We start from the raw sequence: 26,822 nt of genomic DNA, 5'->3' as shown, positions 1-26,822 counted from the left end.
GTCCTGGTTCAGCCATAAGCCTTACAAAATTTGGCATTTTTTTCTTAAATCTTGGCTTCCTTGGAAGCCAGTGATTCATGACTCAGAATTGGGGGTTTATTGTTTGTTCAGAACACAAGTTTTTAACAGTGTATTGAGAAAGATTTGAAAACATATCCCAAGTCTATTCTAAAACTTCTGAATGCTGAAGGCAAATTATAAAAATAGTATTCAATAATCTCAGTAGAAGTTGAATTCCATTTTGGGGAAGGAAGCTGATTTTTCAACACTTGGAGTTGCGCTGGAGCTTTCAGCTTTTTTGGCTTTCTTCTAGCCACTGAGAACAGTCAGGAAAAGACATTTGATACTGAGGGAAGAAAATAATTGCTGGTCATCCAGAATGGATGAGGAAAGTATTGATGAGCCATTTTGGCCACTTTGGCCGGATTTATTCCAGTGACCCCGAGATCTGGGTGCTATGAAGTTTGTGCTTAAAAATCTGCTCACACGCAGCAGCTCCAGAGACAGTTTTGAGGTTCAGTTCCCAGCGGAGTATGTGCTCAGTCAGGAAGGGCGGGAGAAGGTGCCTGTCAGTTAGGGTGGGCGGGGCCATCTCCTGTCTGTTAGCAAGAGCAGGAAAAGCCATTGGTCAGTCAGGAAGAGCGGGAAAAGCCCTCAGTCAGTCGGGAAGGGCAGGGCCAGCTCCCGTCCATTAGAAAGGGCGGGAAAAGCCCTCAGTCAGTCAGTCAGTAAGGGCAGGAAAATATTGACTTTGTTTTCTACAGAAATTTGCTGTTTATTCTTGCTGGCCCTACGGTTTGACCTCAGATCATGAGTTTTAACTCCAGCACGCAGAATAGCCTTTTCTAATTTCTTTGGTAATCCCTTTTGCTTCTTTTTAACATGGCTTCATCCCTTCCAGAGAAGCTGGATTGGTCTGCATCAACCTTTATGGAGGACCACAGTGTGTGTTCCACTGACGTGCCAGCTGGGAACAAGGCCAGCTACAGGGAAACAAGTCTGTCTGGTCATGAGAGCCAGGTCCCTAGGTAAAAGATGTGAAAAATAGCACCCATGCTTTCTTTCTGTGGTAATACGTAAGTAGGTAGTGCACCATTGCACCTAATGGGCTTGTGCAAAAGTGAAAAACACACTCCCCTACAAAAACACAGGGGAGGAGGGGCTTTCACACTGCAAACAGCATCTCCGTTCTCTCAGACCTCTCAAAAAAGTCTGTAGGTACAGACAGAAATACAGAAAGCCGTGACAAAACATACTGAATTTCACTAACAAAAAACACTCATTTTTTCAAAGACTCTTACTGTGTGTATCAGCCTCAGAGGCTAGAACAGACTGGGAGCATCTTAAAAGTATTTTAAAAGGAAAAGGATAATAATAATAATAATAATAATAATAATAATAATAATAATAATAATAATAATAATAATGACTTGGAGAGTTCTTGGTCTTTGTGGCAGGGTATGGGAACTGCATGGCTTTAGCAATGTACAGTTCTGGGGTTTGGAGTGTGTTGGTTTATTACATTGCAGATTTTTATTTCTAACTGTTTCTCTTGTGTATGTATATTGTTTGCTTGCTAAAGGTGCTATAATACTAATCTTTTATGCTCTTAATGTTGAAGACCATTCTTGCGCTATACAGAAACAAGTATCTCCTCATGCTGCAACCTGTTAGAAATGAGCAGGCAAACCCTGTGAGATATACAGTGCTTAGCCCTTCTCAGCTCAGATTTCACTGTTAACTAAACCAGAGTGAATTTTAAGTAGGCATACTTGGCCAATACTGTGTGTTTGCTTATTAAAATTCAGTTAATCTCTGCAAAAGGAGACAGAATATCAGCAGGGGGTACACAGAGAATTGCTGTCCTCTTCCTCCTGTTTTGCTACATTTACAACTTCTGTTGGCAAATAAATCGGGAAATTGGGATTGGAACAGAAACCTGAACTTTCAAATTCTGTGGCAAACTTTGAGGTACATCTGGAATATTAAGACAGTTACAGTGGACAGAACCAAATGAACAAGTAAAATATTTATGAATAGCAAAGCAATGACATGGTTCAGATTTCCTACCTACCTATCTGTTCTTCCGTCCATCTGCCTATACATATTTTTATTTTCTTCAACACTAATTTTTGTTATGTTGGAGATATGCACCATAGTCAGCTTTGCTTACCTATTTTACTCTTACCATTTGATGCATTACACATTTAGCTCACCAGCCAACCATTTCCTCTGTGATTAAAAGAATTTCTATTTCGGATATGGCAGTGAGATGTAGGATTTTATTAGGAGGCAGAGACTATGAGTCTGAAAGTTAGGGAATCTTGCACCTGATTATGAAACTATCATACAGTAGAAAATGAATTTACATATTGGCTGCATGACCAGGTGTTCTTGTATTATCAGCACTGCAAGTGCTTCTCTGTTTCACCTTTGGAAAGCCATTAGCCTCTCTGTGTCCAAGTTTATTTATCTGAAAAACAGAAAAAAGCCTTCCATTGTTTTTGTTGAATGGTTTAATGTTATTGGACAAAAATGTTAGTAATACTAGTAGGTTTTCTTTATACAAATACTATTACAAATAACATTTTAAAATAAAAAGTTAATACTTTCCAGAAATTGCTTTCAAAAAATGATAATCTAGTTTCAGCAGAATGAGGAGTAAGTGGAAGCTGAGCTACAAAATGGAAGAAACATATTCAGCTGATAGAGGAGAGCTTTAATGACACTTCATTATTGTTTAAAGAGACTTAAAGCTAGGTTTTAAAAGTCATTCTTGCTGATTTTGTAACAGTGGGATAATTCATTCTGTGTGGTGTGCACATCTTTTCTTAGTATGTTACTTAATGACAAAATTGGACTTTGCTGATAAAACTTTGAGCTAAAATAAGTTTTGTCTGTTCTTTTAATTCCTACCTAAACTTATGATGGTATAGTACACTTGCAATTTTAAGGACAGCTGAAATGTTGGAGTCAGCTTGCTTATGAAAATAAAAAGCATCTGTCATAACACTCAAACCAGCCTACGGTTATGCTGTAAGGGATCTGCTGCAAGGTTACTTTGTCTTTTTAGGTAAACGATACAGATTTTATTCTTTTCACAGTGCATATGTTGAGACTAAGCCTTCATGTAATTAAAACCCTTAACAGTTTGTTCAGGGTAGCAGATCAAAAGGTTAACATGCAATGGTACAACAGGAAGTATTTCTACTCTTGAACATTTTTTAAATTTACAGCATTTAAAAACAACTTGGCCCAAATCATAGCCAAAGCCAATATTACATCATTTATAGTAAAACATTAATCATTAGTCACAAACCAGCCAGTTGGTCTAAAAGTTTAGCTGGTGAAAAATTTGGTGTTTCAGGATTGAATAGAAAAGTACTCTTAATTGTGTCCTCAGTCATGCATCTGGAATGGAAAGTCAAAGATTTTACGGAAACTGAACAAAACAAAATTAAAAAACAAAGGAGTTCCTCCACACTTCTGAAACAAATATATTCTTGAAGCAGTTTTGGATTACATTATTTTTGTAGGAGTGGGGATAGATGATCAAAACTCAAAGTAGAACTAGATTTTATCACATGAACTGTATCATTAATTTTCTTTGTTTCAGTTCTGAAGTTCTCGAGGCAATAGAAAATGTTATTCAAGATGTACTTAAAAGCTTGGCCCAAAAAAAAGCACCTGTTCTCACACTGGCTAACAGATCAGATTGGAGGAATATAGAGTACGTATTCTATATTTTGAAGTACTACCTTATATTAATATAAATGCCATGAATATAAATTTGATTATGTAACTTCCAGAAAAGTTAATGTTGCATAATTCTGTAAGTATTAGAATCAATAAATAATTTGACTTCTTAAAAAGCAACGGACAAGTGAAAGTAATGCTTAGTAACCACTCTGCATGAACAGGCATCATGTATTAAGTAACAGCAGACCATAGCATAAAGGGGAATGTAGAACTACTGTAATAGGGGTTAGAAAGGAAAGGGAGGTCCTATAAACAATCGTTTTCTGGAAGCAGTAGAAACCAGAAAGGATAAGTTGTGTTAGAGTGAAAAAATCTGTTTTAGGCTGGAAACAATTGCTAGCAATTTCATTCTCCAATGCCTTTTCTGTGCTGCTGCTTTTCTTTTTCTCTGCTTTTCCTCATGGTATCTTATTTCTTAAATTGATAGTGATAAACTTACCTTTTTGTTCTTCAGAGAAGATGCATCTCACCTCTTCCTGTTCTATTTCTTGCCTCTGTGTTGTGTTCTAAGTTCATTACCAGCCAAATAAAGCAAACCAAGTTTCTAATGTTATCTAAATTTCAGATCTTATGCCAGCTTATCTAGACAGAATCAGAGAAAAAACAACCTGTCCTCTTTTATGACACACTTTGTGATTTGTAGAAGTTGCTTGTGCAACAGTATTTTTCCAAGGAGCTCATTTAAACTGAAAATACCTGAACCTGAGAGATTAATTGCTTTCTATAATACAGAAGCAAAAGGATAAAGGAAGACGCAAATCTATTTCTTGCCCTGTAATAGCTTTGGACATCAGTGGGTTAAAGGATATTTAGATTGATAAGATTGCAGAGGTGCTTGTAAGTGGACGCATTACAAATATTTGAGGTTGAGAAAGCATAGCAAACCTTCCATGCGTAACACTTTGGTGGAATACTCATTTAGTGAAAACAATAAAATTCTGTCAGTCAAAAGACCTGAGGGGCCTGAAGGTAATCAGTTAACTGAAAGGCTTGTATGTTCCAGGGAATTTAATGGTTTGTGTCTTGATAGTTTGACAAAAATGTTTCACTCATATGTCTGTAGAATTAAAATACTATAACAAAGTTTTGCAATTTTTGGCAATCTTCGGGGAAATGGCATTCCAGGCTAAAAAAACAAATGTGAGCTGTTATTTGCCATCAGAACATATAGGGGGAAAAACGTTCAAATTAAAACAAGTTAACAGCACAGTATGTTAAAAATAAGACTCATCAATCACATTTTAAAAAGCTGAACTGTTATTTATGGTGGAGAAATGTAATCTCAGATACGCATTTCTGTTGAATAGTCGCACTTTAATAGAGCAGTTTAAGAAGATTAAAATAAAAATAAATAGACAAATAAAAACAAAAACAGAATGCCAAAATATAAGACGAGTGGAAAAAAATATAGTCAGTGGGCATTTTTTTTCTTTTTAGGCAGCCTTTTCATACCTAATCTACACAGCTGGAATCTGCTGGGCAGGAACTAGTACAATGAGAGAATGATTTAATGTTTGAAATGTTCCTTGTAAACTTGTGTAGATGCCCAGAGAGGCATTTACCTGCGAATGATGTCAGTTAGTGAGAATGTCAGGCCTAAAGCAGTACAATCAGTTTCCATTGTTCAGCTGTATCTTTCCAGAAAAAAAAAAAAAAAAAAAGGGAAGAAAAAAAAAGAATAGATTTCCCATTAGTGGAAAGAAGATCCTAGGAAGAATTACTGGACGACCGATCTAATGCCAGTTTGCAGTTGCCTTTATGAAATATCTGTGGGAGTCACACTGATCAGGCCCTTCAGCATACTGTTTTTGAAAGGAGTGCTTCTTATTTAACCTGAGAGAACAATCCAGCAAAGTTTTGATTACTTTTTTCCTCCCGTGCAGTTACAATATAGGGAGCATGCAAGTGAAACACACACATATCTTTCAAACGTTGCAGCGCAAAGGCAAGAAAGTTACGTTAAAGCTGGCAGGCAGATGCTACACTGTGCTGTTTGTTATTGCTGTCACTTTACGTATACACACCGTGGTGCATTCTGCCACCCAAAGGATGCATGGAGCAAAACCTTTGACAAAGAAATTTAGGAACATTATGTGGTTTTAGATAAAATTATGGCCATTTTGCCACCAATGCTTTTTAAAAGTACATACAAACCTCTAAAATTAAAAATAATGCTTTAAAGACAGGACTGTCATAAGGCACTAAAATAATTTTAAGTAAAATAATGGAGTGTCATTAAGAAAATAATTGAATCTTTTGGTGAAATGTGCACCTTCAGGCATGAAATGGTGAAACACGAAATGGTGGAGCTCGTTTAGATTAAACAACTGTTTAGACAATAGGATGGACCACATTTTTGTTTCCAAAGGTTAATAATGGAATATAATTGAGTTATTCTGATAATAATTTAAGGGCATAAACCAGATAATATTAATTGTAATATGAAATAATAGCACTTTTTAATACATTCTACATCAGAAAGACACTGTGTCAGACTTGATTTGTATTCCAATAATGATTCACATTTTTTCCTGTGTTGGTTATTCCTTTGTTTTCATGCAAAATAATAGCATGTTATAGCAATAATAACAGTTATAAACATGTATAAAATATTTTTCTTGTCTCTACTTTTGCCTGGAAACATGTATTTTAGGCTTAAATTCAGTCTTGAAGTATCTTCTTGAGAAACTTTCATGTTTTGAAGCCAATGATCAGATGGGGGGCAGTTCAGCAATGTTTTGAATGGGTCATTTTGGCAGATGATGACTACTGCCTGCCTTTTTCCTTCAGCCACTCCAACTCCACCCAAGTTGATGGTTTCTGTACAGAGTCTGAAAATAGCACTAGCATATTTGATCATAGGAAAGGAGTCTGAGTATGAATTACCTTGCAGAGAACAATTTACATATAATCAATAAGTTTACAGTCTTACTGTATTTGTTTGCAATGTATCAGATTTAAAGATTCTGTAGGTCTACAGATGATACCACATTGTACTACAAAACAAGTAAGAAGTGACTGCCCTAGATCAGCACCAAAATTTGGTAAGTTAAAAAAGTTCAAAAGCAAAATTCTTAGTTTTTCTTGTATTTTAGTTCAAAACTTTGTAAAAAAAAAAAAAAACACAACACCAAACCGTAAAAAAAATTTATGCCTTGTAATTTAGAAGTGTATCACTAATATAACCTGATATTATGACCAGCCCTTCAGCTTTGCTCTTCTCTATTAAATTATAGTGACTGACAGTGAAATTAATATGGCATTCTTACAGTTTCTACCCTCCCTGAATGAATATCAGCTGAAGGCATGCTCAAAAGGTCTTAATGTAAAAACTTCACCCTTCTTCAAAAAGCTATCTAGTAAAGGCATCTTGGAATATGGACAATATGCTAACTTCTTTTTCTAACTCAGTCATTTAATTTCTTGGCCTGAAAAGCAGGGCACACATTCCCTCACTTAACTGCATCATATTTTTTCTAATTATGCTGGAAATTATTGAGTCTATTGACTAGTACAGTCTCTCTGTATTTTCACAGCACATTAAAATACATGTTTCAAAGTTTTATTTTATGAGACACAAATATGGGTCAATATAAAGACAAATTATTGTATATGCATATCTGAAAATGGATAAAATATTTCTTTAAATGTCTCTTTTCAGCTCTGATGCTCAAAATATTATCTATGATTTATAAGATGGTGCAGAGCAATACTTATGCAACTAAAAGGTAACATACTATATTTCTGTAATTTCAAATGAAGTTGTATTTTAAGAATGTTATTGTAAAAAACAGCCTGTAGGATGCACGCCTGTAGGATAATAGATTCCTGTACGTAAAATACTTTAGGTTGATGTGATTATCCACTCCCTCTATAGAATTCTCATGAGCCTACAGCTGTTTCAGTATTATAATTACAAATACAATATTTTGTCTTGATAGAGATATATATTATTCAGATACACTACTGTTTGGTAGCCAAAGTGTTGTGGACAATATAATCAATGACATTTCTTGCATGCTTAAGATACCTCGGAGAAGTCTACATATAGTAAGTGGCTTATTATGAATGTTTTTATCATTATTTCCAAATCATACAGATTGAACTGAAAGCTGAAATACGAAGAAAAGTTATGAGTAGGAAATATGTAGTTAAAATAAAAAGTGTAATTTGTGCAAATGAAACCTAATTATGGCTTATCATAGCCCTCAAAAGGTTTCTTTCTTCAGAGAAAATTCATAGAGTTTGCTTGCTCCAAAGAGTTTGGGACAAACTGCCAGCTAAAATCACAGGGCCTTTTGCTACTACCTAGAGAAGGCAGTGCTTAAAATTCCGAGTGCAAGACATCTGTTTAGCAGTTGGTACTCAAATGATTTGCTAACTTGGGGGTTAAATGAAAATTTAAAGTAAGTCGGAGATGTAACAACCTTTCAAATCTACTCATGCCTTACAGGAATCCCTTTGTATCTATAAATGCAGTTGTTAACATAATTTATTTTAAGTATGCCTTTATATTCATGATGACAACAACATTGCTTAGTGTTTAAAAGGTTGATGGGAGTCGATAACTGCTTATTACCAGTCAGAATTCTTTTTAGAAGTTTCTTGTTTTGCTTGTGCAATATAGTAACATAACAGCGTGTAACTTTGAGTTACTGTATATAACTTACTATTTTTTTCAGCTGTCTACAACTAGAGGTTTTGTTGCTGGTAATTTAAGTTACACTGAGGAAGATGGTACAAAAGTGAATTGTACCTGCGGTGCTACAGTATGTATTATAAAACAGTAATTCATAGCATCGACCTTTGCATGATATCCTGCACATCTTGTAGCTCAGTTACTGTGCACATTTATTATACAGACCTGTGCTTGTGGCAAATTGAGATATTACAACCTGGGTGAAAAAAAGAGAGGTAAAAAGTATTGCTCAACTGTATTGCAATTCTGAAGCTCAGCTATATACTCACCAGGAATATATCCTTTGGATATGGTTTTTAGCACTACCTTCTACCACAGGAGCCTTGCAGTGGAAGGCATATATATTGTGTATCTTAGGCTTTACATTACAATTTTATGTCAAATAAGTGCTCTGAATCAAAGAATCCTGAGCACTCTGAACATCGTTTCTGTCACAATAGATTTCTGACAGAGTAAGAACACAAGCCTTACAGCATGAGTTGACATACTCAGATGGTCCTCATGAGCTGCTTCTACCACACTGGACAGACTCCTCTAGTAGCAACAGCAATAGATGAGAGGCTGAACTGAGCCTCTATAGTTAGAAATCTCTTTCTGGACCCAAAATATGTTCTCATTTACAGAACTTTAATGATGATACTCCATAAGAGTTGATATTGTCTTCATGTGCGCAGCACTGTACAACCAAAAGTATATAATACCAGGCTGTTTGGTCTCAGGATTATCACTTATACAGGAATTATAACATTTCATAATAGTCAAGAGCCAAAAGTGGTTTGGAGATGAAGAGATGAAATTCAACTATTCTAGTCCTAAAAGATTTCCTATAGCCGTGCAGAATATGAAAGCAGGAACGGAACTCAGACTTGTTGACTGTTGTCCTAATTTCCTGGAAAATGTGTTCATTGTAAGCCTAAGTCAGTAATTTCAAAATGGAAAGATAACCTTAGCTGCCTACTATACTTTGTTTTTAAGCAGAGCATAAAGACCCCTGTTATTAATGCTCCTCTACAGCTCTTCGTATTTTTATTTGTTGAGTTGTTCCACCCTGGCACTGGAGGTGATTTAGCAGTCAGAAGTTAAAACAGACCACACACTTCAATATATACATACTCTTTTGCCAAGTTCTTCCTCCAGTTCCTGTTTTCTTATCCGGATACTTGCCAGATCGAGCCAATCCTAATATGAGATGTAAAGTAAACATTACTATGTCTTAAAATTGTTGCTCCAAAATAGTTATAAAATCAGGTTATAGGTTAATAAAAGAAAGGATTTAATGTTTTAGGCCTGTATTAAATTTGCAATCTTCACACCAAGCTGACTCTTTTCTGGCTAAGACAGATAAAAAATTCATCAGGACATTGTTATCTCCGTAATGCCCATATGATGAACAATCTTTTGTGACAGTAGCACAAATACTTTTGAAAAGCATTTTGTTGTAACAGGAGGACTCCTACACAACCATACAATAGAGCAGGATATGAATGGTTGAATATGCTTATGAAGAGGTGAAAATGTCAAGATTGATCTTGTGTGTAGAAGATGAATGGTTGTTTCAGGATGTAATTGTGTCCTTCATTACCTAATGTTGTTATTTTAAAATATATAATTTTCTCTATTTAAAATTATAAATCTCATTTTTGTTGTTTTAGGCAGTCACTGTGCCATCTAATGTTCAAGGAATTAAACGTATCCTTTGAGCAAGAACTCTCATTGTGGACTGAAAAAATAGAGTAAAAACAAAGAATATTCCAAGTCAAACAATGTTCTGGTAATTTTTTCTTTGCTTGTTGGCTCTGAAATTGAGTCATGAACACTGCTTTTGGCTCCAGAACAGGTATTTTAGAGCATTTAGTTTTAATTGATTGGTGTGATGGATCATTTTACGTGCAGCTAACCTTAACAGAAAAGATTTAATCTCACATGCCAAATTTATGTTAATTGTTGAAAAAGATGCAACTTTTCAGAGACTCCTGGATGATGACTTCTGCAATAAATTGTCCCCATGTATAATGATTACGGTATGCATCTTACACTTCGTATCGTCTAGCTAGACATAAGAATTTAAGTGATACTTTAGCATTGTAGTAGTACTAAAACTTGATCAAAAGACCATAATAAAATTAATATGAAACGTGTCTAATGATATTTTTTTAAATTTTATTATGCTGGTAGAAATACAAAATACACATTCTAAAGACTTATTTCCTCCAAACTTCTCCTTAGAGCTTGGTAGCTTATCAACTTCATGTGCCGCTGAAAGCAGCTGCCCCACTCAGTCTCAGAAAGGCTTGACTGTTGAGTAACCTTTTGTCCTTCAGGATCCTAGATTTAGCAAACCCAAATGAAACAGAATTGGTTGATTTTAGGTTGTACTGAAAGAGCTATGGAGCCTGGAGAATTAATAGGAATGTGTAAATGGAATATGCATGCCTACTTGTTCTGGGATAGATTTGGCCACAATGAGGAAAAAACATACCCCCGTACCTAAGAGAGAAGCGTTTGAGAAGCATTTATATTATGTGGCATACTGTCCAGTTATAGTCAGTCATAGCAAGAACTTGGTTTATATTGTTTCGTTAGTGCCATAAATACTTTTGAGAAGAAAAAAGTGGCCTTTTTACACCAGCTTATTCAGATACCAGGGTGCTCCTGTACATCAACTCCCAGACCTTACAAATTAACTCCTTAAATACAGGAATGTATAATATATCTACAGTGCCTGTAATCCAGGACATAAGCTGTGCTGCTCCCCAGCCCGTTCCTCCTTCCCTTCTCACAGAGCCAAAATAGGAGCATACAACTCTCCCTGCAAAATAGCTGCTAGAGAAATATTTCTGCCAGCATTTTGTTTGTTTGCTTGCTTTTAAATGACAAATGTAAACACATATGTAGCCAGATGTTGTTTTAATTAATTTAAAACTGTCTGCTTTTATTTTATTTCCTTAGGGAAGAGGCGTACCAGATCTTAATACACGACTTTTGGTCAGAAAGCTGTGGGATACTTTTCAAATCCCTATTTTCACCCTTATGGATGCAGATCCACACGGTAAATCTGTAGAGATTCAATGACATAAAAGGAAAGCAAAATTTATTTCTAACGTCTTTTCTTACTTTTATGGGAAGGTACTCAGAGCATAGAGATCCAACACAATCAGAAGGTTCCTGATTTATGCAGAATATACCTAGGAGTACAGAAGGAGTTTCACTGAAACATCAGTACTGGCTTTACATCCCCATTGAATATTGATGCTTTGTTGTGCTTTGAGTTATTAATAAGAGTCTTACCTTGTACCTAAAAAAGAAAAACATTTTTTTACAGAATTCATAGCTCAGAATAGAACTAGATTTTGAAAGTACCTGTGGGCCTAGAAATGAGGATAAAGATAATGGAATTTTATGATCCATTACATGATTCCACTGATTTTAATGGGAGTTCGGCACTTGACCACTTCTAAAAGTCTCAGGAGGTCCTAGCTATATCTTTACAGAGTTCAATACTGTTGAAAATGTTGCTGTGTCATGAATTCCAGCTGTTGGCTGTGCTATTCCTTTTGTAAAATAAAAGGAAATAACAGGAACTTTTGTAAATATTGCTCAGTTTGGTATAAAGCAAAATTTTTAATTGCGTTATGATCCTTAGGCCAGACAGACATGAAGAAAATAGTATGTTTGAGCAAAGTGAGTCTTTTATTCGTTTTAAAGTAGTTCACATATACTTATATTAATAATTCAGCACTCATGTCAATAGTTTAGAGTAGTGAGCTAGAAACTACAAGTCTGATGCCAGCAGGAATAAAGTTAATCCTAAACCAAGTCCATCACATTCTGGATGCGGTATTCTATTACATCAGCAGCAGGTCTGAAATTTCCCTCATTTCACAGAATCACAGAATCGCAGAATCACTAAGGTTGGAAAAGACCTATAAGATCATCAAGTCCAACCATCAACTAACACCACCATGCCCATTACACCACGTCCCACAATGCCTCGTCCACACGCTCCTCGAAGACCTCCAGTGAGGGTGACTCCACCACTTCTCTGGGCAGCTTATTCCAGTGTCTCACCACTCTCTCATTTCATGAGGGATTCTGTGTATGTGAGTGTATATGCCTTTGTTTGAATTCAGAATCTGAATTCACATACACAAAATGTAGAAAATCTCTTCTGTATCTACACTGATACCACCTAAAATTAGGGATATTGCAAAATGAGAAGCAGCTGCTCAAAGCAATAGTATTAAGAGAGACAGATTACACAGGATAAAGAAAGACACTTTTTGTGAAAGATTGTTCCAAGATTATCCTTGGTTTTGAAATGACTCTGCACAGACAGTGTGAAACATTTAACTATATAAATGTGACATATTATGTTCAAATTCCGATTATTTTTACATACTCTAAAAATAATTGTAAAGCATAAAGAACCTCACTAATCATAAAGCCATAAGTGTTATGCCATAAAATTGAATTCTTAATGCAGTCTTCTTAAACATGCCCAGTGTGCAGATAAACAAACACTTAACATTTGGTATTCTGCACCCTAGGGGTAGAAATAATGTGTATCTACAAATACGGATCTGTGGTGAGTATAATTTTTCCATTTTAAATATATTTTTTGTAGCTCAGGCTTGAAGCTGGAATGTATGAAATGTTACAGCCTTTGTCAGAATGGTTACTGCCTTTTATCATTTTGTTTCAACACAAAGACACAGATTTTAGGCCTTGTCTATCTGTAGAAACTGCTTCTTCCTGCAACAAAAAGAAACTGGATAACAATTACAGGTGTTTCATTTAACTACATTTCAGTTTTTCCCTGCTGCACAGGCAGTTTTCAGGAAGTCCAAATAGAAAAGTGTCCTCCATTTTGCTTTGTTTCTGCCTTAGAAGAGAAATGAAGGCTGGAGGGACCTTGGGAGGAGAAGGACGTAACTTGTGAGATGGGTGACTCTCCACAAAATCATGTTATGTTGGTAAAGATTTTGTTCTGGGGTGAGAATTCGCTTATGGATACATGTGTTAGTGTGGAACATTATATAAGAAGAGGCAAAAGGAACAAGAAGGCATTATTATATTACACTGCTGAAAGACAAGGTACAGGAAGACAATGTGGAAGGCAGGCAGACTAAGGTGAAGGCAAAGGGCAGGAGCAGATGGGTGAACTGTTCAGTAAAGCAATGGAGAAAGAACATCCGAAGTAAAAAAAAATAATTAAAGAACTTCAGAAAACTGTCAGACATCGATGATGTCAGAGTTCAAATATATGTCATAACATATGCCTCAATATATGTCATAACATATCCAGGGAGACAGAACTCTTACATTTTCAGGTGAGCTGTCATGCTTTCAGCTCTCCTACAAAGGTGTGTAAACTGATAAAACACCATCTTCCAGGATTAAATTAAATTGTCAGATTCCTTTGAGAGTTTATTTTGTTCAGTTACAGAGCAACAGGTGTATCAAATGAAACTAGAATATGTCAAGTTCATCACAAACAATGGAAGTATTCCTTTATACAGTATCTAATTTAACTGTGATACTTTGCTGTAGGGTGCTGTAGATGACAAAAGTTTTCATGGATTCTAAAAGCAACCTGACAAAATCAAGTATTACACCATCACCACTTCTGGCTCAGAAAGTTGGAGTCACAAACCATGGGGAGCAGGGGGAGTATTCTGAGAATATCATTAATTGCTTATTTGTATTTATGCTTTTCCCCAAGGTATTTACTGTAGCCATGATACTGGACCAGATGAACCTTTGTTTGGGCTATTTTTATATGATGTGGTACTTTCCAGCAGAAAATATCAGAAATTTCCAGATTTTATTGTCATTGCTCCTCGTGGCTTAATTTTTTTTTTTTTTGCAATCATACTCATGTTGACTGTAAAAAACAAACCAAAACTATTCAGACTAGACCAGCCTAAATTGGACTAGTTTAGAATCTGTCATAGGCTGAAGGGTGCAAGTCTTAGCGAAGGAACGGTTTCTGGCAAGGGGATATGGTAAGCTTCAGTTGCACTATTTTCTCCTATACCATTCTGATAGTGAAAATACCTAATTATCTTGGTAATAAAATATGACCATGACCTCAGAAGGCATGTATCTCAAATAATTTAAACTAAAAGTCACTGAATGTTATCGTTGACCTTTCTTATTTTAGTCAATGTCTTTTGAGGCACATCATCTCACCGTTCCATCTATAAAGTGGCTTGGTCTCCTTCCATCTGATCTTGAGAGGTTAGTTATTTCCCCAAAAGAAACAGAAGTATTCTGTTTCATAGACAGGAAATGCAATCTGACTTAATGCACAAAAAGACAACTGATATTTAAATACATTATTCTTTTCATATACTATTTTGGCTTAATATAAAGATATAAGTTGGAATAAATATTTTTTAAGTATATCAGAAAATTTAACAACATTATTTTCTTTTCAGATTAAATATACGCAAAGATATCCTAATTCCCTTTACAAAGCAAGATCAAAACAAGTTAGCAAGTATACAAAAGAGACCTTACATTGCTTGTCAGCCAATGTGGAAAAAAGAAGTATGTATAAACCTATTTCCTATTTCTTACTCCCCACAGGACGAATCCTATTGTCTGCAATCCTATTCCTCTTTATGATGATAAAATCTTAGGACAGCAGAACCAGTAAGGTTTTGCAGCCCTAAAAGAAGGCAAGATTGAGCAAGACCATGCCCACTGTCTCTCTGAATCAGTGGGCCTCAATGGCTCACAAGCCAGAACCGGCAGCATTTTAAGCTTTCCTGCCATTAGTCAGCTGATGATCACATGGGATTTTACTGCTTTCCTAAATATTACAGAATATATTAGGTCCTTACAAGTAGGGGAATGCTTACAACAGTTACTTACTCAGTACTAGACCTCTAATCTCGCCTGTAGCTTTTAAACCATATATCTCAATTCCGGCATATATTGTGTGAAACGGTTAGAAAGCAGGACAAGGTACCGTGTACCTTCTCCTTCCTGTTTATACTCATCTTATAAATTGTTTGTGTTACTGTGAGGTACACACTAGAGAACACATCAACAGGCAGTAAAATGAATCTCCGCTCAGTGACAGGGATTTTGCAGCACCATTTCCAGTAATACTAACTTTACAGTTCTACAAGTGTAATTCTTATTTAAATTCTTATTTAAATTATTCTCTAACCTTGGATCAGGCTGTTACAGCATCACGTATTAATTTGTTCTTTTTTTAGCTGGAAATTATGGCAGCATCTAAACTGAAGGCTGAAATTCAAGTTTTAACTTCTCTTTCATCAGATTACCTTTCCAGAGTCTATTTACCAAACAAACTGCAATTTGGTGGATGGCTATGAATGCTTGTTTGCAAATGAAATACTTTTCTTGATATTGATTTATTTTGTTGACTGCTCTTAGAAAAAATGCAGAGAGACAGAGGAGTATGCTTCAGCTTCTTGTTAGGTTTCTTTATCACGGTATCTAATTATCATTATTTCTTTTTCCTCTTTCAAACCGTAAGAGAAATTACGATTCCTTTACAGAATATTGTTGCTTCCATTCTGTGGCTTCTGCACTGTAACAACGCCAAATGCAATGGTACATACATAAAAAGATAATGAGACATGTTCTTTCTGGCCAGAAAATGTTACGTTCAAAAACGTATCAAGGAATTGCTTTGCCTTCTGTCTTCAAGCACAAGATGATGCTGTACCAACCTTTTTTATTTTTGAAGAGAATAAAAGACTTGGTTAACAATTTGTTGCACATGCCTCCTTTTGGAAATCATTTTAAGTACAGCATTGTGGCATTTTGTGTTCGCTATAAATTCAGACCAATAAGTCAGAGATAATTCTTCATTACTGCATATGTCAAGCAGCTACAAATGTTGCAGCAACCAAATTACTATTTATCTTCAATGAACAAGTAAGCAAGCAGATGTTACTGATTAAGAATTTAATAAACAATCCTGTTAATGATGCACATCATAACAGAATCCCTTCTTCATTTTCTTTATTTAGTTGGCTCTAAAACAGTAAAAAGGAGCAGGAAACTGTGGCAATTAAAGTGTACCATAAATTTTATGTGAGGAAACCAAATTGCATAGAAAATACTCCCAAAGTTGATCAATAGTCATCAGCATGGATCCTACAGATAGTATTTTCAGTAGACTTATCCAGTAGGGTTTTTTTTTTTTACTGCTGTTCCACCACTATTAAGTTCAAAAGGAATTACAGTTCCTTCTTATTTACTGCACAGTACAGTGTTACTACCTACTAGTAATTTAGCAGTAGGCAGTAACAAAAACGGGCCTACACAGAGTTCAGGAGCAGAGAACTTTTCAAAGCCTGGCCTTGAGGAAGGCTTTATTTTCATGAGTTTCAAAATACTTGGAGCCCCGTTCTACCGAAGGTTAACAGTATTTGAATTTAAACGGGCGACGCTCCCCCGCGCTGCAGGAGCTGTACTTGGTGCCACTGTAACGCCCCGGGGGGGCCGAATGTGCTTTGACCCATCCGACCACTTGAACGCCCTCCACGCCGGAAAAAACCGCCTCCTTTGCAACGCCTACTGCAGTGCTACAAACGTCACTACGCAGCTGACCCCGCTCCTCACGGCGCAGGGCAAGAAAAAGTTAATTAATTCTTTTTCTCTTTCCTTAGCGGCAGCGCCACCAAGGTCCCCGGGGAGCGGAGCAGGACCAGGAGCAGGCACGGCCGGGCTGGGCTTTTCCCGGCCGAGAGACAGCGCGGGAGCCGCCCGGCGCCCAGCAGCACCCCGCCGGCCTGGTTCCCCGGGCCTGCCCGCGCCCGGCCCCTTCCCGCCCTGCCTGCCCAGGGCGCAGGCGCCGCCACCGCCCCGCCGGCCGCGGCGCCTGCGCAGAGAGACGCGGCCTGCCCCCGCGTCGCTGCCGCGTTAGCTGCAGGGCCGCGTCGCTGCAGGCAGCGGGCCGGAGCGGGCCTGCCACACGGGTGAGTGAGGGTCGGCGCCGGCGTCCGCCCTGTGTTCCCGCACGGCCCCGCCCCGCCTCGCCTGCGGCAGTGTCGCGGCCTGCGGGCGCCCTCGGCCCCGCTCCAACGGGCCACCCCGAACGGCCGCTCCGCGCGCCGGCCGCTGGCCGGTTCTGCCGGCAGGGAAGCGGGACCCCCGCGAAATGGCGCGTCCTCGCCTGCCGGGCATCCTCGCTGCCCCGCCGGGCGGGCTGTAGGCAGAGACACGAGGCTGGGGCGTGTGCTGGAGGGGGAGCACCTCCGGGGCGGGCTGTGCCGGGCGCGGCGCTCCCCGAGGCGCAGTTGCTCCCGCAGCCCGGCGATGCTGGGGGAGGGTTGAGGGGCGGGGGGGGGGCGGGGGTTAGTTCTCTCCGGGTGACGGCTGGAGAGGGATCCCTGGCAGCGGTGGTGGGGTGGCCGACCGGGAAATGTCAGGGATCCAACTGCAGTGAGAAGTGTGATTTTTTTTTTTTTTCTTCTTTTTTTTTTTTTTAAACTTTATTTGGTATATTTGTATGTTGCTGGGTGCCTCCCAGGGGGGTGAGGAGTGTGCTGGTGTAGTGGCTGCGCTGAGACGTCCTAGGGATGCTTGAGGGCCTTGCAGGTCTCAGTAAGCCTTTTCGTTATTTGCAGGGTAAGGATGAGTCTGTTTGGATCAACATCAGGGTTTGGTACTGGAGGTACCAGCATGTTTGGCAGTACGACTGCAGACAACCATAACCCAATGAAGGTATGTGCGTTAGTTCCTGTGGGAACGGCTGTTCTTCTGCAGTCTTTCAGCGTGTCACAGCAGTATCTACTATTTCACCCTTTAGAAGTAATAGGATCTCAAATGTGACTAATTCTGTTTTGTATTCTGTCCCTTGTAGGATATTGAAGTAACATCTCCACCTGATGACAGCATATCTTGTTTAGCATTTAGTCCGCCAACGTTGCCGGGTAATTTCCTCATTGCAGGATCATGGGCAAATGATGTAAGTACTTAAGTCAGACCTATAGGTGAATAAAGTGGGAGCATTGGTGCCTAAACTGCAAAATGTGATCGTAAACACTTGTGCCAGGGCACCTGAATATCTTTCTCTTTGCAGAACTGCAAAATTTGTGTCTGGTGCCAAGGCACCAAGTTTGACGTAGCTGAGCGGATTCAACTGAGAAATTCAGTTGTGATATTCAGATAGGTCATTCCTCTGCCTGTGTGTTTTAAGCTTCAGCTTGGAATATGTAGTCAATATTTTTCCTGTAAGATTTTTATTACTTTGATTTTCCTTTTTCCTGTTTGTTTGGTTTTTAGCTTCATTTTCTTACACAGTTAGGCTAACATAGGTATGCTTTGCCCAGTGAAAGAACTGTGAACACAATGGTAAATGTGTTCCTACAACCTTATTGAAGTTTATTTGGATTGAAGGGTGAGATCCCAACTGGCACAAACAGGGAGGGGAAGACAAATGTGAGCATGTTTTTTAACTGTTCTGTTTGGTCTGTTGACCGGTAGCCTGCAGCAGGCATCTTCTTCCTAGCTGATGGTTATGGGTTCTCCAGGAGAGCACTGGGAGGTGTTACGTGATCATAAGGTGCTTCTGAGGTGGGGTTGAAGTTGTGGGATTGAGTTGTGGCTGTACAGATAAAAGGAACATAATCAAAGAAAATAAGGTTTCACTAGTTCTGAAAAAAACCTTGGTGTTTATAATCATACTTTTTGCTAGATAAACTAATGCTGGGATCTTCAAGAAGAGAAGTCTTTTAAGTTTTTAGTGTTAATATGTTTGTATACGCTTCTGTTACAGGTTCGCTGCTGGGAAGTTCAAGACAATGGACAGACAATTCCGAAGGCTCAGCAGATGCACACAGGGCCCGTACTAGATGGCTGCTGGAGTGATGTATGTTCCTATTTAAAAATAAATAAACAATTTTTGTCAAAACCCTAAATAAATTGGCATGTGGTTTCCAGACAGACATGAGTGCCACATGTAGATGCAGCCCGTAATTATTGTATAGACTTATGTTGCTGTAAATATGTTCTAAGCATGTCCTAATAAAATAGACTAACATGGGCATAAGAAGGGTAAAAGTGAGTTGAAAGTAAGAATGTATTTAAAACTAGATAGTAACTAGCACAGTTTTCTCTTCTATGGCATACAGTTGTAAATAAATTCCCATTTTTATGTTTCATCTTTGTCTTGCAGTCCCTGTATATGTTACATTAATGTTATGTTATTCCTAGAGGAGGATAAGGCTTGACAGTTTTCTAATAGATACTGCATGATAGAGCTATTTAATCTCTTGGCCTTATTCTTGTTTTTTAGGATGGGAGTAAAGTATTTACTGCTTCCTGTGATAAAACTGCCAAAATGTGGGATCTCAATAGTAATCAAGCTATTCAGATTGCACAAGTAAGTAAGCAAGCCCCAAGCTATTAGGTGTTTTTTTTCTTTTCTATTTTTATTAAAAGCTACTTTTATTAGCAAATTAAGCTAATGTTTAGTGGTTCTGAAGTAGATACTGCTATATGAAGAAGAGGTTGTAAGGTGCTTTTTATATTTTTGAGATAATGAAGTGCACACAAATAGGGAGACCTACCATCAAAGTGATTTGAATAACTTGTGCAGCTGTTTCCTCTATTTTACTTGAGAGAGCTCCTTCCATTGCTGCTGTGATCTCACTAAGTTGCCCTGCTGCGTTATAGGGGGAAAAAAAATTAAGAAATCATTGAATTCACTTTCACAAATACCAGCTTTTTGCTACAGCAGTAACAGGAATTATAATTTACATTCTCAATTTAGAAGCGAATGTCCATTCATAGAATATGTAGTTATGATGGCTCAAATGAGTTACCAGTTACGTAATTTAAGAAGAGAGTTAGTCCTTTTAATGATTGCTTCTTGTATGTTATTTGAGGTGATAAAATTCAGATTCTCAGCTTTGATTTTAAAATCTTGTTGGTGTAATTAACATAGGCCTTTCTTCTGTAGCTCTTGTCAGAAGCTGGTTTTTATATTAGTTTGTAATAAATAATGTATTACATTGAAGTGTTGATTTTTTAGCATGATGGATAATATCCTTTATAAATAAATAGAAAGTCCTGCTGTTCATAATTCGTGTTACTACTGTGACCGTCTTCCTATATAGGGTGACTTTATTGTAGTTCTTTGTGTCAGGAACCATTTTTTTCTTATGTGGGTGATTCTACAGCACTAAACAACACAATAAGGTCATGACCAACCTTTATCCTAACTGCTGTGTCTAAAATAATGAATTTCTTTTCTTGAATGGATAAAAGGTGTAAATACATACAAAAAAAAAAAAGAGGAGCATAACAAGAAATGTGGACTGTTATCTTAGTAAATGTATGTGTGTTTGTCCTTTTTTTTCTTCAGCATGATGCTCCTGTGAAGACTATCCATTGGATTAAAGCACCAAATTATAGCTGTGTGATGACAGGAAGCTGGGATAAAACTTTGAAGGTTTGAGTTTTACCTGAACAAATGGACACAAAGCGTGCTAGTAATCTGTGTATGAAAATATTTATGTGAAATGAAAATATTTTATTAATCACTAATACAAAAAACAGATTAATGAAACAGCCTCACTTTACAGAGAGTTGCAGTATTCTGACTATAGACAAGAATGAAACATCTTGGTACCAATTGCATTCTCTGTACTAAAGTAATTTAAATGGTGCATCCTCAACTCCAAGCATAAGTTTTGTTTATTTCTCTGTTTCCATCAGTTCTGGGATACCCGTTCACCAACACCTATGATGACATTGCAGCTCCCTGAAAGATGTTATTGTGCAGATGTGGTAAGCCATGAGATGCAGTAAACTAGTGTCAGCTAGATGACTGGGAGTATGAATAAACTGGCAGTCTTTGAGGTTTCTGTAGGTTAGCACTAAATACTGACAGTATAGAATCACAGAATACTATTTGATCTCTGTATGGTTTTAGCAATAAAACATAAATTGATCTTCTTGATCAGGCTCTGGAAAATAGGTATTTGCGTCATACAAAACACACTTAGTATTCTTTTAACATCACAAAACCAAATCATCACTAGAACTGACCTACCCTCATTTCTGGATGAGTTTGCATTACCACTATTGTGATTCACGTTGGAAGGGTCAGCTAATAATTAGAAGATTTTTGGTATGTTTAATTTCTCGATGGCAGGGAACGGATTTGTTTTGTTTGAAGATAAGTCTACAGTTGAACTTTGTTCTTTCTCCTCTTCTCCTTTCCCTCCCTGTCTTTCCCCCAGAAAATAGTCTAATTCCTTTAACTTCTTCAGGGATTTCTGTGAAATAATAAGTAGAATTCTCTGCCATGCTATTAACACAAGTGTCTCTCTTCCAACCTATTTTACAACCTTATCCAGGTTCATCCTATGGCTGCTGTGGCCACTGCAGAAAGGGGTTTGATAGTTTATCAGTTAGAGAATCAACCTTCTGAATTTAGAAGAATAGAATCTCCTCTTAAACACCAGGTAAATGATTATATTTATTACAAGTGTATTTATACAGATTATTGAAATTATGAGCTTGCCATTTTTGGGTAAAAACAGTGTTTCAAAACCAAAGTACTTTATCTTGGTATGGCACATGTCCTGGTATGCTATTGATCTGTTGCTGATATTCATAAGGATTTAGAAATATAAATACTGTGGCCCAAATTATCAATAGAATTTGATCTCTCTCTTGACTTTGTGTTTTTGCTTTACTTTGCATTGATGTATGTGATGTTTTGTGTCCCCACGGAAAACAGACAGCGTTCAGGAAATCTGGCCCTCAGGCTTCTGTCTAAAATCCTCTGTATCTTTCTCAAATTTAGCATCGCTGTGTTGCTATTTTTAAAGACAAAGTGAACAAACCTACTGGATTTGCCCTTGGAAGCATTGAAGGAAGAGTAGCTATTCATTATATTAACCCTCCAAATCCGTAAGTATCATTTAATAAAACATCCTTCCTTTATTGCTCAGTTTACAATGACGAAAGTAAAAAGACTTTTTTTCCCCCCCCCAGTGCAAAAGATAATTTCACTTTTAAATGTCATCGTTCCAATGGAACAAACACATCAGCACCTCAGGATATCTATGCTGTAAGTATTCAGCATGTGCCACTAGATCATTTATACAGGGCAATACACATTCTTAATGTAAAACTGATTATGAATTGTTTGTTCTCCTTAACTTTAGGCAAGACAAAAGGTCATCTTAGATGTGTGTTTAAGGACCAGTCATAGTGACACATTAAGAGGAAAGACAAATTTTTCTACTTCCCTTAAAACAAGTACCAGATCAACCATTCATTAAATCATCTTGGTGGAGATGACACTTGTTAATTTTGCTGATATTGAAGCAGTACTTAATATATTTGTGTAATGGGGTTATGCAGTGAATTTTTAGGTACTACAAAAAAAGTTGATGCTTTCCTTGTTGCTTCAGTGGGGTTTTGGGGTTTTTTTTTTGGGTTTCCAGAGAACTATAGTTGAAAAAAGTCTTTCCTGTGTATTTACTCTCTCAGGACTCAGCACGTGTGTTGTGAGTGTTCCCATGTGTGGTGTTTTACATAGTATTTTTATGATTCTGCAGGTAAATGGGATAGCATTTCACCCTGTCCATGGTACTCTTGCAACAGTAGGATCTGATGGTAGATTCAGCTTTTGGGATAAAGATGCACGAACGAAGCTAAAAACATCAGAACAACTTGACCAGCCAATATCTGCTTGTTGTTTCAACCATAATGGCAATATATTTGCGTATGCTTCCAGTTATGATTGGTCAAAGGTAAGAAAGGTTTATACTCCTATTCATACTTGCAGTTGACAACAAAGACTATCCTTTTCACATGAGGCTTTCATTGTTCTTTATAAATAATAGCTGAGTCTTTCTAATTTCACAAGCACGCAAGAGAACTTACAATGGTCATTTTAGACATCTGATGAAATCTAACACTGAAGTAGTGCAGTCTTTAGTTTTTAGCTTCAGTTGGGTAAGATTGCTAAACAATGCTATTTTGCAAAATTGGATGAGCAAAATGTAAATTACGTGATTCAGAAGTTACTCTGGTTGCTCACACACATTCTGCTCTGGGGAGCGTCATGGGGCAATGTGGCACCCTAACAGGTTCCCACAAATCTCTTTGAAATGCACATCTCTGCTTCTCCTGCAGATTCTCTTTAACTTTAAAAAAAGCTGTTACTGTGGTTATAAACACTTAAACGAGTGTTTGAGTGCCATGTACTAAATTTCCTGTACCATTCAGTGCAGCTTGTTGGTGGCACTTATTTATGTGTTTCTCTTCCAAACTTGACTTGGTAAATCATATAGATGCAACAGAATCACAACAAACCATAATATGTGGAGAATCAATACTTCTTTATAGTTTAAGAAGGGGGTAGCAAGGTTGAAATGTAACTGATTTTAATGGAATAGCAACTTCCATTAAAAGTTTTACTTTCTTGTTATAACTAGTGCTTTTAAATTTGAGGATAACATTCCTTGTGGTTTTGACTGAAATGAATGCAGAAGTCACACAGATGAACTTCATTGCATGCCACAAAGAGAGCAAAATTTTAATTCACTGCACTGTCTAGTCTTCGGAATGCTGCCCAAAGTAAGATAACTTTGTTAGACACTAGGGCAGATGAATTCTTCAGTTCTAAATGCTCGGGTAGACTGCAATGGTAGATACGTACTGAGGCATCTTTCAGATCTGTAAGCCAATATTGAGTAGTAAAACCAGTAGGTACTAAATTTCCTTTCTAGACCATTTCTGTCAAGTTCGTAATTTTCAAGTTGTGTGTTGGACTTTAATAGCTTTATTAGTGTTTACTTTCCCTGGTTTGAATACTTATTGAGTCAGTAATGTGTATGCAGATGATGTCAATATGCAAAATAGTATATTTGCATCTGCAGTTGCGGAACAGATATTTTTGCAGTTGCCTGTGGAACTTGGGCTTCACTTTGAAAAAATGTGACCTTATTTCATTTAAAAGATAGAAAATATAAAGTGAAACTGGGTGGCCATTAAAGTTCCAGTTTCTTCTCTGCCTAGAATGACATTTGAAAAAAAAAAAATAAAGATCACATTGAGGTGTTAAGCTGCATCTATAAAGTAGAGCTTAGGGATATGTGATTATTTTTTATGAAAAGTTTTTTTATACCTTAAAAATGGATAAACGTCCCTTAAATTTTGCTTTATATGCACAGTTCTTGTAATTACTTGTTACAGTAAGCTGTTCCTAATCCACCATTGTTGTCCAATATCTGGTCTTAAAGACTTAAGATTAAATCTTAATAAACCAAACTAATGGAATATTTATATTCTTACATTTTAAGGTAATGCTGATATTTCTTTTTTAAAGAGAGTAAATACAGATGATTTTTCTCTTTAGGGTCATGAATTTTATAATCCACAAAAGAAAAACTACATTTTTCTGCGAAATGCAGCAGAAGAGTTAAAGCCTAGGAATAAGAAGTAGTGAGTATGAGTCTGATTTGTGTTACTCTACTGTTTTTCTGCCATTCCTGCCTCTACTCCACTGCTCTTCTGCCATTTGTGCCCTATTGCACCACAGTTCAGTCAATTTTGGATCGCTAACATTTAGCAGGAACTGTAAAAATTACATTAAATGTATTCTGACTTGCTGGAGAACATTTTTTTCAAATTAAGATACTCTGATGTGTATAAGAAAGAGAGGCTAGTATTCACATGACTTAACCACTATCTGTTCCACAGCAATAATGAAATTGCAGCAAAATCTGAATCTGGGTTAGATATTCCTGCTTAGAAGTGCAACCATTTGTATCTATGGATTTATTTTATTAGTACTACATTAAAATACGTTAATTATAATAGTTCTGGAGAAGCAGTATAAATACTGTATTTTTTGTAAGTACTTGAAGAATTGCAAGTAATTCTTCTCAAAGGAGGCTTGTTATTACTCATTATTCCGGGGTTCTTTCGTTGCTTTCTGAATTTTAAAATAGAAATATTGTCTACTGTATGCCAGGAAGAAATGCCTTGAAAATTGTTTTCCCTCGTTTTTTGGATAAATTTGGTAGGTATGTAAGTGGCCAACAGCAGTGATAGAAACTCGAGACAGAAGATGGGTACAGTGCAAATTCTACTTTATTTTTTTTTTCTTACACTCCAGCAATGGACATGACTTTTGAGCCAACAATACTCATGTTTATTCTAGTCCAAAGGAGTAATTGTCAGTTGTGCCAAGGGATACATAGTTCAGTAATACGAGCAAACCATTAAAGGGTTTGTTTTGTTCGTGACCCAGCCAAGGTGTGCAAAATACTCATGGCCTAAACTGCTTTAAAACTGACACCTTTTAGAGTTAAAAGTTGGTTCTTTTCCATGTCTCTCAACGTGTTTTTGTCCCTTAACAGGGGTTTCTGGACTGAAAAAAAGTAATCATTTTTGTATTAACTAGAAAATAGTGCTGGTGAGTTTCATCCTGATCAAAAATGCTGTGAAACAAAGCAAGTGGGTCTCTTTCTGACTTGAATTTACCACTGTTTACTTTTAACTAGCCAGTTGTATACATGCCAAAGTTTTTTCTTTTTGGAAGTGAATGCTTATTATTCCTGTTTAACTATTGTTTGTTTAATAATGACTGAATAAAAATGGGGGGGCGCATGTATAGAAATACCTGTCATATTGTACAAATTCTCTGTAAAACTGTATGTTGTAAAACTTATGGTTATGGATACATGCTACATTTCAAATAAAATTTTTGCTAAAAGCTTTTTTATATTCAGAAGTTCTATTATAATAACATGGGTAAGGTGGTGTGCTTCACTTCTAAAAGCAGCTTGTCCTTTCATTGTAGTTCAAATACATTTTCTGAAAGTAAAGTACTTTTCTTCCAGCTGCTTGAGCTGGAAATCTAATGCTTTTTCCAGTTGCTGTATCATTATGAGTGATTCCTGTGGTTTTGCATCAAAGAATTAAGAGGACTAGTGTGAAAGGCCTTTTGTTTTACGGGAATGAATCAAGTTCCTTGCTATCTCAACAGCTAAACACCTGACAATTTTTGTCTTTGGTACAAACGAATCATACTATCGTCAAACTCTTTATTAGCCTACTGGTCCTTTAACTTCAGACTCTTCTCTTTTTGTGTTCATCAGTTTTTATTGGGTGTATATTTCTTGTTTGGTATAGTTGAGGAAAGTCCATGTAATACACTCTGCTGATATTTAGAGATGCTCTTTTCTGGGTTTTACTTCTCAAGTGAGGTTGTGGGTTTTTTTTTTTTCCCCTGCTACTTCTATGTTTTACATGGTTTTATGGACTATTTGTTTATGGACTATTTGTTTTCTTTAAGATAGGAAAGAGTTCCCAGCAGTTACATCAATAGCTGGTCATTTGCTCAAAC

At 37.1% G+C, this 26,822-nt stretch overlaps 2 protein-coding genes across 3 annotated transcripts; both read left to right on the top strand.

Moving 5' to 3' along the window:
• Positions 1-930: 930 nt before the first annotated feature.
• SPO11 (SPO11 initiator of meiotic double strand breaks) lies at positions 931-15,807 on the top strand. The gene is made up of 13 exons (XM_059827325.1): positions 931-1,028; positions 3,617-3,730; positions 6,715-6,803; positions 7,421-7,487; positions 7,701-7,809; positions 8,442-8,528; positions 10,111-10,147; positions 10,370-10,479; positions 11,408-11,507; positions 13,006-13,043; positions 14,622-14,698; positions 14,899-15,010; positions 15,688-15,807. Exons 1-13 carry the CDS (start codon positions 931-933, stop codon positions 15,805-15,807), a joined length of 1,158 nt encoding a protein of 385 aa, XP_059683308.1.
• A 1,578-nt stretch (positions 15,808-17,385) lies between these two features.
• On the top strand, positions 17,386-26,147 carry RAE1 (ribonucleic acid export 1). 2 transcript variants are annotated; one of them, XM_059827110.1, is made up of 13 exons: positions 17,386-17,421; positions 18,073-18,169; positions 18,309-18,413; positions 19,224-19,316; positions 19,743-19,829; positions 20,814-20,900; positions 21,167-21,238; positions 21,811-21,918; positions 22,263-22,369; positions 22,454-22,529; positions 23,023-23,217; positions 24,828-24,913; positions 25,834-26,147. In XM_059827110.1, coding segments are annotated over exons 2-13 (1,107 nt in total). In that variant the 5' UTR covers positions 17,386-17,421; positions 18,073-18,079; the 3' UTR covers positions 25,835-26,147. The 2 variants fall into 2 exon arrangements, with proteins under 2 accessions (XP_059683093.1, XP_059683092.1); XM_059827109.1 differs by having other exon boundaries at positions 24,828-26,147.
• The last annotated feature ends 675 nt before the right edge of the window (positions 26,148-26,822 follow it).

Source organism: Gavia stellata, chromosome 20 (genome assembly GCF_030936135.1).
Source record: "Gavia stellata isolate bGavSte3 chromosome 20, bGavSte3.hap2, whole genome shotgun sequence".
Lineage (NCBI taxonomy): Eukaryota > Metazoa > Chordata > Aves > Gaviiformes > Gaviidae > Gavia > Gavia stellata.
The sequence above is the reverse complement of the archived record's forward strand: the minus strand, read 5'-3'. Positions and strand labels throughout refer to the sequence as shown.

Coding starts and splice junctions, on each gene's coding strand:
- RAE1 (XM_059827110.1), top strand. CDS start 18,080: ATGAGTCTGTTTGGATCAACATCAGGGTTTGGTACTGGAGGTACCAGC. Junction 19,830..20,813: donor AAGCTATTCAGATTGCACAA/GTAAGTAAGCAA, acceptor TTTTTTCTTCAG/CATGATGCTCCTGTGAAGAC. Junction 22,530..23,022: donor CACCTCAGGATATCTATGCT/GTAAGTATTCAG, acceptor ATGATTCTGCAG/GTAAATGGGATAGCATTTCA.
- SPO11 (XM_059827325.1), top strand. CDS start 931: ATGGAGGACCACAGTGTGTGTTCCACTGACGTGCCAGCTGGGAACAAG. Junction 6,804..7,420: donor TAGATCAGCACCAAAATTTG/GTAAGTTAAAAA, acceptor GTCTCTTTTCAG/CTCTGATGCTCAAAATATTA. Junction 7,810..8,441: donor CTCGGAGAAGTCTACATATA/GTAAGTGGCTTA, acceptor TATTTTTTTCAG/CTGTCTACAACTAGAGGTTT.